General features: G+C 38.2%; 1 protein-coding gene across 1 annotated transcript; it reads left to right on the plus strand.

The window, feature by feature from the left end:
• Positions 1-12,022: 12,022 nt before the first annotated feature.
• LOC149024416 (secreted RxLR effector protein 161-like) lies at positions 12,023-12,457 on the plus strand. Its single transcript, XM_089143475.1, has one exon. It carries the CDS (start codon positions 12,023-12,025, stop codon positions 12,455-12,457), a length of 435 nt encoding a protein of 144 aa, XP_088999601.1.
• Positions 12,458-14,565: the final 2,108 nt, after the last annotated feature.

The raw sequence follows: 14,565 nt of genomic DNA on the forward strand, positions 1-14,565 counted from the left end.
AATTAAAGAATTGTGAGGGTTCTTGAGCCTTACTGGTTACCAGAGGAGATTTGTATAGCATTATGAGAGTATCACTTGCCCTTTTGACATAGTTACTCCAAAAGAACTATTTTCCCATAGGAGATGAAACATAACCTGGGCTTCTATAACGTCAAAGCTGGTCAATTTCGACTGAAGAAAATAACAAAACTTGGGGATTCTTCAAGTAGGAAACAAAAAATCGAAGTACATAGCGACGTGTAAATAGAACATATAGATTAAATTCATGGAAAGAGCAGTTTAATTGTACATACATTAGCAAAAGCAGCATCCGAGTAGGCAACACTAATCTCAACAGAAACACCGTTTGTTGGAGCTCCAACGGAATAAATTGTCGTTCATCCAACTATATCTACTAGAGATGTTGTAGCCCCACCGTGAAGAAAATTACAATAATTCTGAATCCAGTAAGAAAAAAAAAAACTCAACTCAAAATCCATAAAGAACAATTTCTTGTTTTCCTTCTTTTGGGCAAAAAGTGAACTTACCTGAAGATAAAGAGGAACTTTCACAGAGAACGATTCTTCTGTCAAAGAGGAACTTTCATAGAGAACGGTTCTTATATGTGTGATTTGTAAAGTCGGAAGAAGCAATACTTTCTCAGAGATTTGTGAAGTCGAGAAGAAACCTGAATCTGAATTCGTGATCTGCCACAAACCCCCAAAAAAAAAAAAAAAAAAAAATAAAAAAAAATAGCACACCTGTTGGTGTAAGAAATGTAATCTTGGCTCCTTGGTTCGCTCCAGATTCAGCCTTAGCTCCTGAGACCAAAGCAAGGTGAAAGTGGGCCTCCTCTGAGGACGGGAAGCCACCTCCGACGATTTAGTTAGCTCAGGCCAGCAAATGATAAACTCCATTGAGGAGAAAAGACCCCAAGAGATGATGAAGATCATCCTCTTGAAGGGTAGAAAGCTGAATAATGTAGTAGCTGGAGTGTGTGTAGAGCTTACCCCGTTTAGGCATGATGAGGGTTTATATAACTGAACCATACCTCAAAAGATTGTATGCTTCATAGCCCTTGGATGTTGATTTATGAGATGGAGGGTGGAGATGGCTTCTAGAGTGGCTTGCTTGACAAACTGACTTGCTTGTGTGATCTTTACATCAACTAGATATTTGTGGGTGGATTGATAAGTCAACATCACCTTTAGCCTTGATGTGACACATGCCCATGGTTGAGGGGACAAGAAGGTGGATGCAATCTCCAAGACAAGCTTGGGCCACGTGATGGACTCTTTTGTCAACAAGGGCATTTAATGCCTTTTGAGGACCTTTAATGCTTCAGCTGAGAGCCTTGTCAGGGCCATTTAATGCTGAGAGGATAGCTGGGGACAAAGATATGTTGTGCATCACTTTGTCCTATTCTCTGCTGAGAAGTCCCAAGAAGTTGGCAGGAAGGCAAGTCCGAGAAGTGCCAAATCCGAGAAGTGCCAGATGATTCTCTTTGGCCCAGATTTCAGCCCTTGGACCTAGCCTAATAATCTGAGCTAGTTCCTTGACTTGAACCTTAATTTCTGACCATAAAAACACAAAAAAAATCAGGGTTCTAGGATAGAGGTTAAGAGAGATCGAGAGAATTGATTCCATCTCTGCAAAGAAATCCTTGATTTCGTTTCTCCTTTGTTTACATGTTAACTTGATGGTTGCGGATGTGAAGCTGAATACAACCTCTTTTTTAGTGAATCTGCATGTCTTCAACCTTCCGATCTCTCTTCGAAATGCAAAGGATAGCTCCTCACAACAAATAACAACAAAGAAGAGAACTTGTTTCTAAAGGGAACCGTGAATATGAACGGATAGCCGAAATCGGGGGATCAATCCCTAAAGAGAATATTGAGGAGGCATAATCATGGGAAGAAGAGTGCATTAGGAGTGAGTAAATTAAGTTTGACACTTTTGCCCTGAAGGAAAAATAAATTGCTTATTTTCTAATTGTTATGTAAGAAGATATTATAAAGAATAATTAGGACAATATAGACTGATGATAAATTTGTAAAAAATAGTAAATTAATAGCTTTACCCTACAAAACAATTAGAAAAAATAGTTCCCAATAGCTTTGTTAAAAGTCTTTTTGCTTAAAAAAGACACAATTGTGTCCAATAAAAGATTTTTTGTTTTCGAAAGTACTTAATTTTAGATAATAGTGCGCCTGACATGATATGGTATAGGAGAGGATGAATGAAATCACGTAGAAGTGAGAACACATCCACATGGCCCGTTTTTAGCGCGACTTGTGGCATGCTTGAATTTTTACAAGAAGAAGTAAGAATTTACAAATGTTTTCTATAACTCTACTAATGCATGCAATGTAAAAAGTTATAGAGGGGCCTAGGAGATGGTAAAGACACGATTATAGGCATGCCATCTCAAATCCTTCCTTTATGAAATTAAGAAAATAAAAGACAAAACAGGTCATACATCTACATTCTTACCTTACTTGGGTACCCTTTCAGGTTCTCAAAAAGAAATTTAAAGAGTTAGAAAAGGAGTTATATATATATATATATATATATATATATATATATATATATTGGTGGGGTGTAATAGAGTAGATTAGAAAACACTTGTAATCTATACTCTATTCATTCATGAAAAGGTTCGGTAGCATTAATGTTAAAGTCTGGCATCCACTAATGAAACTGTTGGGTTGTGGGCTTAGCTAACACTGGTCCTTTATCTATGTCTATATTCATTCAGGCTATTTAGTTAGGGGTATTACTGACCTTTACCATTGTGGGAGTGATTAAAAATTAGGTTTTACATTATAAATAGCTTATTGGGTCCAAGTAGCCATCACACGCAATATTCAGGTTTGAGGTTGTTTTCACACACTCTCAAGTGAAAGATTTCAAAGAGTGAAAGGCTTCAAAAGATTCAAGGAAAGTAAAGAAGGCGAATCTACAACAAGAACATACTACAGGTATTTACTCATCTATGCTTCCGTTGATTGTATTCATAACACATGCTTAAATTATTATGAAAATAATATAGATCATTATGGATCCAACAATTGGTGACCAAATGGACATCCATTTGTTAATTCCCACCATGTTGAAACATAAACTTATATGTGCATAATTGCTTTGTCATTTAAAAGAATTACACTATAAATAATCGCAAATAGGATTACATAATGCTATGATAGAATTATATAGAACCCACCAAAGTGGTAAAATCTAATTTTTATCATGATATTTTGTGATCCAAGGTATATATAATTACTGCAGAAGATTGATGGTGTTCACCCAAAGGTGTTATCATCAAAGTATGATAATGCACATGTTTTAAGGGAATATAATGACTTAGAAGTACCATTAACTCAAAGGTGATGGCACCTTTGATGTCAAATATCCTGTGGCAATTGCAAATTGTAAGGGGACTAGTGCATTTTCAAATCAAAGGTCGAAATGTAGTAACAGTCGGCAATTTTTACTAGTATGATGGCAATTTTCCTTCTTTGGCAGTGTATATTTTTGTCATTATTATTAAATGCATGTCTAAGATTGATGTTTTGATAATTTATATATGTCATTTATAGTACCATCAAGATGTCTTCCGTTTTCTCTGCTATCCCAAAACTCACGAGAGATAATTTCAAAATGTGGGAAGAGGATTTGGATGTCTACTTGTATTTAAGAGAATGAGATATATGCCTCACAGACCCTAAGCCTGATGAAACTGAAAATCCCACTCCAACACTAAAAAATGAACTGAACATTTGGAATAAGGCTAACAAAAAGGCACTAGCAATAATGAAGTCAGCTATCCCAGAAAGCACTAGGAACAGTGTAGGGCAAAAGGAAACTGCCAAAGAATATTTAGAGGCCATCAGGGCCAAATTTGACTCTTCCAAGAAAGCTCAGTCGGGAGATTTGATTTCTACTCTCACCACTACCAAGTTCACTGGGGAAGGTAATGTTAGAGATCATATTCTAGGTTTGATATCTTTGGGCAATCAGATGAAGGGCCTAGGACTAAATTTCGATAATAAATTTCTGGTGAACATCATCTTGGATTTTCTCCCTCAACCTTATAGTCATCTAAAGTCAACCTATAATGTCTTGTCTGATCACAAATGGAGCTTGGATCAAGTGGTTACTATAGTAACTCAAGAGCAGAATAACCTTAATAGGAACAAGGTAGAGATTGCCAATCTTGTCTACAAGAAGGATTTTTCCACTAAAACCAACAAGAAGTTCTTTAACCCAAAGGCAAAGGATTTTAAGAAAAGAAAGGATTTCAAGAAAGTGAAAGATTTAAAGGGAGCAAACTTACAAAAAAAGGAAATGAGTTCACCTATCACTGGTGCAAGAAACCGGGTCATTTCAAGAAGGATTGTTTCAAGAGGAAAGCTTATCTTAAGAACGGAAAATCTGGTTGAATTTTTCATTAGCTTGTTTTGAATCTTGCTTAATAGATGTTCCCATAAACTCATGGTGGTTGGATTCTGGTTGTTCAATTCACGTCACTTATTCCTTGCAGGGGTTGCAAAGAAGACAGAGACCCAACAAGGATGAAGTGAATCTGTTTGTGGGAAATGGAGAGTGAGTAGCAGTAGAAGGCATTGTAAGTATTAGGATAGTTTTATATTCTAAAAAATTTATCATACTGAAAAATGTAGTTTGCATTCCCACCATGAGAAGGAATCTTATTTCTATAGCAAAATTGGTCCAAGACGGTTTTTCTATCAATTTTAATGGCAGTGGATTTTCTATTTTCAAAGATTCAATAGTTTATGGTTCTGGCTGTATAATTGATAATATGTATAGACTTGATTACAAAGAGCCTTGTTTGATGAATGTTGGGAATAAGAGAGTGCTGAATTCAACAACTCTTTGGCATAGAAGGTTATGCCACATTGCAAAGAAGAGGATTGACAGACTAGTGAAACAAGAGATACTAGACATTCCTAATACAAATGAATTGGGGAGCTTACATTGATTGCACCAAGGGCAAGATGATCATTAGTAGAAAGAAAGAAGCCACTGGTAGCACATCTGTGTTGGATCTTATTGATGTTGATATTTGTGGTCCTTTTCCTGTACCCACTCTAAGTGGCAAGCGGTATTTCCAAACTTTTATAGATGATTGATCGAGTTATGGGTATATCTACATTCTTTTAGAAAAGTTTAGTGCATTGGGCTCCTTTAAAATTTTCAAGGCAGAAGTAAAACTTTTCCACTCAAATAAAATTGAAGCTGTCAAATCTTATAGGGGTGGATAATATTATGGAAGGAGTGGAGACATTGAACAACAACTAGGACCCTTTGCCCTTTTTCTTCAAGAACATGGAATAATTCATCAGTATTTTATGCTAGGTTTTCCTCAACAAAATGGTGTTGCAGAAAGGAGAAATAGAATTCTGAAGGACATGGTCAAATCCATGATGAGCAACTCTGCTTTACCAGAGTCATTATGGGATGAAGCACTCAAGACTGCTGCTTATGTTTTGAATAGGTTACCAAGTAAAGTAATATGCAAGACTCGTACGGAACTTTGGACTGGAAGAAAGCCAAGCCTTTGACACTTGCGAATTTGGGGCTGTCAAGCCGAAGCCAAAATCTTTAATCCTCATTAGAAGGTTTGGGATCCAAGGACAGTGAGCTTCCATTTTGTAGGGTACTCAGAAAGATCGAAAATTTACAGATTCTACTGACCTAGTTTTGGAAGGAATATTATTGAAACCATCCATGCTGAATTTTTTGAGTCTTGTGGAGATTCTTTTAATCCACAAAATCTTGTTTTTGATGAGCAAAACATCGCCCCTAATTCAACCCCAATTGCATCTCTATCACCACCTCTTGAAGACATATCACCACCTCTTAGAGACATGACTGGGGAATCCCCTCCAACTATAGAAGAGAATCCTCTTGAGGCCGAGATAACTTGAAGAAATGGAGGCGAATGTAGAAGTTCCTGCAGCTCAACCACTTAGAAGGTCCACCAAGGCCCGCAAAACTCCATTAAGTTCAAATTATCTGGTCTACCTGAATGAATATGAGTATGATCTAGGATTAGAAGAAGACTCACTATATTATCAATAGGCAATGAATCACTATAAAGTATACAAATGGATGGAAGCAATGAAATGTCGGGTTATGAAGAACCCACCGAATAGAACAATCAGCAAATAAGAAAAAAGAAGAACACAATAATAACAACTAAGAGAAAAGAAAGACACAATAATATATGGGCAAGAGAGAAAACTCCACTATAAATAAAGAAATATCCAAGAGAGAAGATATTTGGGATGATTAAAGAAGAAGGAAGAGGCATTCTTTTATAGCCTCTTCCTCTCCACATATTCCCACATCAGTCGATGTGGGACTAATATTACAACAATCTCCCACTTGGAGATTAGATTGATAACCAATCAATCTCCACACTAGTCTCTATCTTGCCACCACCATGCTGTCTATGTCTCTATCAAGCCATACAAGGATCTGCACCAAATGAACTTGTCAGTATTGATTGCTTTTGTCAATGCATCTGCTAGGTTCTCTTTCGTGTGGATTTTCTGCATATCCACCCTTCCGTCTTCCACCACTTCCCGAACAAAATGATATTGTACTTCTATGTGTTTTGTCCTGGAATGAAAAGCTGGATTCCTTGCAATGTGCAAGGCACTCGACCGTCACAATACAAGAGAATCTTCTCGTGTTTGTGCCCAAGTTCTTCCATGAACCTTCTTATCCGTTGCTTCTTTACAAGCTTGTGTAGCTGCCATATACTCGCTTCTGTTGTGGCGTGTACAATTGTCGTAGTTTAGATACCCAGCACGGCTCCTTCGCAATTGTAAACACATAGCCGTAGTGGATTTCCTTTTATCAAGATCCCCGCAAAATCGGAATCAACATATCCTCCGACAGTAAATTCAGATCCTCCATAACATAGAGCAGCATCCAAGGTTCCTTTAATGTATCTTAGGATCCTCTTCACTATAATCCAATGCTCTTGTCCTGGATTCGCCATATGCCGACTAATCACTCCCACTGCATGTGCAATGTCCGGTCTTGTACATATCATAGCGAACATCAGACTTCCCACTGCTGATGCATACGGTACTCGAGACATCTCCATCCTCTCTGCTTCATTGCTAGGACACATACTTGAGGATAACTTGAAATTAACGGGAGAGGAGTAGAAATTGGCTTGCGGTCTTGCATATTGAAGCGGCGCAAGACTTTCCTTAAGTAACTCTTTCCGAGATAGCCAAATCTTCCCGTTATTTCTGTCTCGGTGAACTTGCATCCCTAGAATCTTGTTTGCGGGTCCCAGATCCTTCATTTCAAATTCCCTAGCCAACTGAGCCTTTAATTCTACGATCCGATCTTTGTTGGGGCCTGACACCAACATATCATCGACATACAACAGTAAAATGATGAAATCATCATCACCAAACCTCTTGTAATACGCACAAGGGTCTGAAGCAAGTCTGTTGTATCCAAGGCTCAATATGAAGGAATCAAATCTCTTATACCAACATCTTGGCGCCTGTTTTAAGCCGTATAGAGATTTGTTCAACCTGCAAACCAAGTTCCCCTTTTCTGGTTCTTCAAAACCTTCTAGTTGGAGCATATAGATTTCTTCTTCAAGATCTCCATGAAGAAATGCAGTTTTTACATCTAACTGCTCAAGATGTAGATCAAACGTAGCACAAAGTGCCGAACTATCCGGACAGTAGTAAGTCGAACCACTGAGAAAAGATTTCGTGAAATCGACACCTTCTTTCGAGCATATCCTTTGATCACCATTCTTGCACGATACCGCTCTACTTGATCATCACTGTTCGTTTGATCTTGTAAACCCATTTGTTACCAATGGGCTTCCTTCCGTGCGGTAAAGGTACAAGCTCCCACGTCTTATTCTTATGAAGAGCTTCTAGTTCTTCCTGCATAGCTGCCATCCAAAGTGACGCTTCTGAGCTATCAATCGCTTCTCTGAATGTTGATGGCTCACCATCTTCTGTTAGAAGACAGTATGCAATGTTGCTCTCCATAATATAATCAGACTGCCAGGTTGGTGTATGTCTTTCACGAGGTGACCGTCGAACTTCTACAGTTGTAGACTCAACTGGTACTTGTTCCTCATTTTCTGATTCTGCTCCAGAAGAATTTTCTGCTCCGGAAGAATTTTCTGATTGGACTTCTCTTCCTCCCGAACTATTGTACTCTCCGAATTTCTATTGAAATGCTACTCACATCTTCCTTTTGCGGCTTATCTTCGCAAAAATGACATCTCTCGCTGATGACGACCTTGTGGGCGTGGGATCCCACGGCAATACCCCTTGACTCCATCAGCATTTCCCAAGAATCTGCATTTTCTGGATTTTGGATCCAACTTCGAAATTTCTTGGGGATGATACATCACGTACACAGGACTCCCAAATGTGTGCGGCGTGAATAATCAACTCGGCTTGCCAGCCACATCTCCATCGGTGTCTTCAAATCAATCGATCTTGTTGGTGATCGATTAATCACATAGCAGGCAGTGTTTACGGCTTCTGCCCAAAAGGACTTAGCCATACTTGCAGTTCTCAACATGGCTCTCGTTCTTTCGAGTAGAGTTCTATTCAACCGCTCTGCTACTCCATTCTGTTGAGGAGTGTAAGCCACCGTGAGTTGTCTCTTGATGCCTTCTTGATTACAAAACTCAAAGAAGTCATCCCCTGTATATTCACCGCCATTGTCTGTCCTGAGGCACTTGATTTTCTTCTCAGTTTCTCGTTCAACTTGCGCTTTGAATGTTTTGAAAACTGAAACACATCTCGACTTCTTCTTGATAGGAAACACCCAACATCTTCTGGAATAATCATCAATGAAAGATACATAGTACCTTGCTCCTCCCAGAGATGTAACCGGTGCTTGCCATACATCAGAGTGAACTAATTCTAGAGCACTTTTACTCCTGGAATCAGATGCATTGAACTTCAATCTATGCTGCTTGCTTGTAACACAGTGCTCACAAAAGGGTAATGAAACCTTTGTGAGACTCGGGAATAATTTCTGTTCTGCGAGAACCTTCAACCCTTGCTTTGACATGTGGGCCAATTTTCGATGCCACACTTTTGTCATCTCTTCTGCAGTACCGGTTGATGCAACTGATGCTTCTGCCTCCAGACATGTTTCTCCCATTACTTCGTACAAATTTGCAGCGCCCCTTTCAGCTTTCATTACAACTAGCGCTCCTTTGACGATCCTCATCATTCCATTTTGGATGCGTGTCTTGCACCCAATTTCATCTAATTGTCCCAAAGACAATAGATTCTTCTTTAAGCCCTTCACATGCCGCACATTTTGAATAGTGCGTCCCATACCATCGTACATCTTCAACTTGATGGTGCCAACTCCAACAATCTCCAAGGCATGATCATTTCCCATGTACACAGACCCCGTAGAGATAGGTTCATAAGTTTGAAACCAATCTCTGCGAGAGGTCATGTGCCATGTTGCTCCCGAATCCAAGATCCAAGCATCACTATGTTTCAATCTATCCTTGGCTGCCATTGCTGATTCTCTGTAAAGAATATCTCCTTCAGCAATGCACCCTTGAGATGTCTCTCGCCTTATCTACACCCTTTTTGAATCGACACTCATTTTTGAAGTGTCCCCTTTTGCCACAATTGTAGCACTTGAAATTCTTCTTACCTCTGGATTTTGACCTCCCTTGATTGTGACTCTCACTAGAATCACGTTCCGTTGACCTTCCTCGAGTCATAGACAAAGCTTCTGCTTGTTGTGAGCTTGCCTGTCTATCTTCTCTGCCTTTTCGTCTACTTTCTTCTTCAAGAATTGTAGCAGCGACTTCATCAAATACCAAATAATCGGAGAGGATATTACCGGTTAAATTGATAATGATTGGGTCATATGAATCGAAGACTTTGGAGTAGAATTTCAGCACGTTCCCGTGGTGAAACATTATGTCCCAACGTTGAAAGTTGAGAACATAACGAAATCGAGTATGTAAGTGCTCGTAATTGATGTAGATTCGACATCCGTAAGGTATACAACTTTCTCTTCAAAAGATTTTGTTGTGAAGTGATTTGGCTTCATACAATTTGATGAGATGATCCCAAACCTCCTTAGCGCTTTTCTCTCTTCTACGCCCGCTAAAATATCATCCGATAATGCTAGATGCAAATCGAAAGAGCGATCGCATCTATTCTCGTTCCACTTTTCGTTGTCCGTGAACTCCGCCGGCCGAACACCGTGGCTTCCGGCGTTATCTTTTATCAATAATGCCTTCATCTTCAATTTCCATAATGAGAATTTCGTGCCGTCAAACTTGCCGATGTCAATTTTTGCTGCCATTGTTTCTATCACGGTCGTTGTTGGCTGCGATAACTTCCACTATTTCACGTGAAACTTGTCTTCTCGGTTATCTCCCCCCGGTATATGGTTGAACCAAAATGCACCAGGAAAATTTCCAGGAAAGACTGAGGGACACAGCGGTTCCGCTTAAAACCAGACTCCTAGACAAAATTTTCCTAGACATGCACTTAATCACCCAATACACCTTTCTAGGATACCCGAAAATAAACCACGTGAAATTGCGACTTCGACCTCCGTAGGATGAAAACAACATCTTACTTATTTTTCGATGTGAAGGATCCACCTAAGTGGCAATCACGAGCATACTATAAGTAGATACTCACACCCTAAACCAAACAAACAAACCCCCCAAGGAATTTTCCTTTTCTGATGTGGAAGCTCAGACTATGCTGCAACCACAGAGCATACTCAAGAAAAACCTCGCTCTGATACCACTGTCGGGTTATGAAGAACCCACCGAATAGAACAATCAGCAAATAAGAAAAAAGAAGAACACAATAATAACAACTAAGAGAAAAGAAAGACACAATAATATATGGGCAAGAGAGAAAACTCCACTATAAATAAAGAAATATCCAAGAGAGAAGATATTTGGGATGATTAAAGAAGAAGGAAGAGGCATTCTTTTATAGCCTCTTCCTCTCCACATATTCCCACATCAGTTGATGTGGGACTAATATTACAACATGAAAGAGGAACATAAGTCCATTAGTCATAATGGTGTGTGTGATCTTGTAGAACTACCACAACATTGTAAACCTATTGCTTGCAAATGGGTGTTTAAGACCAAGACAAACTCACAAGGTAGGGTGGAATGATACAAGGCAAGGTTAGTTGCTAAAGGATTTACACAAGCGAGGAGTGACTACAATGAAACTTTCTCACTAGTCTCTTCAAAAGATTCCTTTAGAGTCATCATGTTCATTATCACCCTTTACAATTTGGAGTTGCACTAAATGAATGTGAAAACAACTTTTTTGAATGGAGACCTTACGAAACAAGTTTTTATGAAGCAACCAGTAGGTTTTGAGGAGAAGGGCAAAGAACATCTAGTCTGCAATTTGAGGAAGTCTCTTTATGGCTTAAAACAAGCTTCTAAACAGTGGTATCTGAAGTTTGATAAAGTAATTACATCTTTTGGTTTCATAGAGAACCCCATTGATCAATGTATCTCTCTAAAAATCAATAGGGGCAATTTCATTATTTTGGTGCTATATGTGGATGATATCCTTCTGGCAAGTAGTAGCACAAACTTATTTTATGAAACCAAGAAATTCTTGTCAAAGAATTTTGAAATTTAAGATGTGGGTGAAGCAAAATATGTTCTTAGTATTGATCAGTCGAGACAGGGGTCGACAACTTCTTGGACTGTCTTAACGGGCTTATATTGATAGGGCTATTAAAAGATTTAGTATGTCGAAGTGCTCAGGAGGTGATGCACCCATTAGCAAAGGAGACAAACTAAATAAGGGTCAATGTCCAAAGAATGACTTGGAAAGGACACAGATGAATGACAAACCATATGCTTTTGCAGTTGGGAGCTTGATGTATGCATAGGTTTGTACTCATCTAGATATTGCTTTTGCAATCATCGTACTTGAAGGTTTCAGTCTAATGCTGGTGTGGCTCACTGGACTGCAACAAAAATGTCATGCGAAATTTGCAGAGAACAAAAGACTTCAAGCTTATTTATAGTGCTAGTGAGAGGCTAGAGGTGATTGGATATTTTGACTCAGATTTTGGTGGTTGCACTGATGATCTAAAATCCACTTCAGGATATATATTTTTGATGGGAGGTGGAGCTGTTTCATGGAAGATTGCAAAACAAACTATACTAGCATTTTCCACCATGCAAGCAGAGTTTGTGGCACTTTATGAGGCAACAAAGCAAGCTGTGTGGCTCAAAAATTTGATTAGTAAGCTTAAGGTAGTTGATTCGATTTCAAGGCCTTTAAAAATGTGGTGTGACAACAATTATGTTGTGTTCTTTTCAAAGAACAATAAGATATCTGGGAACTCCAAGCACATTGACATCAAATATCTACTTATAAGGGAAAATGTCATTGCCGAGGAAATTGATATTTAACATCTCACTACTGATAAGATGTTGGTAGATCTACTTACAAAGGCACTTTCAGTGGGAGTTTTTAAGAATCATGTTTCCAATATGGGTGTCTTAGAATCCTTTGATGCTTTCATTTAGTGGGAGTTATTGTTCATTTTTATTCAACATTCTTTGACTTTATTATGAAATTTATTCATTAATAAGAGAGTTCTTTTGTTTTCATCTTCGTTAATGGTTAAGGTAAATGATGTAGATTTATATTTGCTACATTTGTTGTTTGATGATAATGGCAGTATTTAGCCAAGGTTCTGATTTATATGGCGGTATTTAGCCTAAATCCTGGTTAGCAATTTTGCCACAAGTAGTTTTACCAATAGGTGGTTTTGTCAAGGTAAGATATTAATGTTAAATTGATCATAGCAGTTTGCCAAATTATAATTAATATCTAAGTATTCTACCTGTAAGGTAATTCGAGGTAGACTAATCATTGATCAGGAAAAGGACCCACAAGAGGGAATGTTTTTGTGATCACATAAGGTTTTGCATTTTTTGCCTCTTGTAGCACCCCAAGGATTCATATCAACAAGTTGTTAATGATTGTAATGGCAAATAGTTGTGTTCCGTATATTGAGGAGCATCTCCTGCTATCATTCACATTAATTGTTTGTTGGTTGAATCAAGTTTTCTGAGTGATGAAGGGTTATGGGATTATGGCCAAATACCTACGTATAGGTACCCGTGTTAGTGTAGCCCAAGTGGGAGATTGTTGGGTTGTGGGCTTAACTAACAATGATCCTTTATCTGGGCCCATATTCATTTAGGTTATTTAGTCAAGGGTATTATTGATCTTTACCATTGTGGGAGTGGTTAAAGGTTAGGGTTTTACATTATAAATAGCTCATTGGGTCTCGATAACCATCACACGTAATATTTGGGTTTGAGGTTGTTTCCACACATTCTCAAGCGAAGGATTCCAAAGAGTGAAAGACTTCGAAAGATTCAAGGAAAGTAAAGAAGGTGAATCTACAACAAGAATACACTATAGGTATTTATTCATCTACACTTCCGTTGATTATATTCATAACACATGCTTTACTTTTTATAGGAATAATATAGATCATCATGGATCCCACAGAAACCACACCTATTGTGAACCAATCCTACATTGACCATGTCTCTAAATGCAGCAATATCGCTCTCAAAATTGTTGAAAAATAACAAACCCCTTCCCTATGGAACATAGGCTTATTGCAGCCCCCATTTTCTATGCTTTCATCTCCCTTCACACCTCATGGATGGTGGTTTTCCAAAAAACAAACCTGCCAATCAAAGCAAACTTGATTGGTTACACTGCATCTCAACATCTCATACTTTCCCTGAGAGATCACCACATGCATGTATTTTCCAGCCTGAATTGGCTCTAAAAGGTTTTCCAAGAAAATTCATGAAACCCCTCCTCCCTATCTTAAGAAACCTACCTACAACCCCTTTGAGTATATCGATGGTCCTCCCCTCCTCCTAGTGGCTGCAAATTTCAACTATCACAAAAATTTTCTCTTTCATCCAAATTTGTTGAAGCTTTTCTATCCTTCATCACGAGTTACCCTCAATTATCTTGCTTTGATTTCCTAGTTGATTTTTCTTATTTAAATACAAAAAATAATAATAATAGCATCAAATTTTGTTTTTAGTATTTGCACTTTTGCTTCCATTGCAAAATGAGTCTACTAGTTGTAAGGCCGAAAAAGAGATAATGATGTAGTTTGCCATTTAATACGCAGGGCCACAAATCTTATCTCACGATAAATGTATCAACTTTTTTACGAAAACACAATAAGGTTTTATGCATTAGATGATTGTTTATTTGGACTTGCACACATTCATTTTTACTCTGATATTTCTCATCCCCTGACCTCCCCGTCCTTGTCAACAAAAATATATAATAAAGTAAAGAAAGTAATAAGAATCATTTAAAAAGTACATATCCAGCTACAATATGTCATCATTTTGTCACAACTTCATAAATGACTCTATCTCTAAAACGCTTAAAACATATATAAATATTATCTATGTACTTATTTTCATAGCTTGGGAAAAGGAACAAAGAGAGAAATGGGAACTTGAAGTGA

This window comes from Hakea prostrata, chromosome 2, assembly GCF_041222555.1.
Source record: "Hakea prostrata isolate BN-2017 chromosome 2, UWA_Hpros_2, whole genome shotgun sequence".
Taxonomy (NCBI): Eukaryota; Viridiplantae; Streptophyta; class Magnoliopsida; order Proteales; family Proteaceae; genus Hakea; species Hakea prostrata.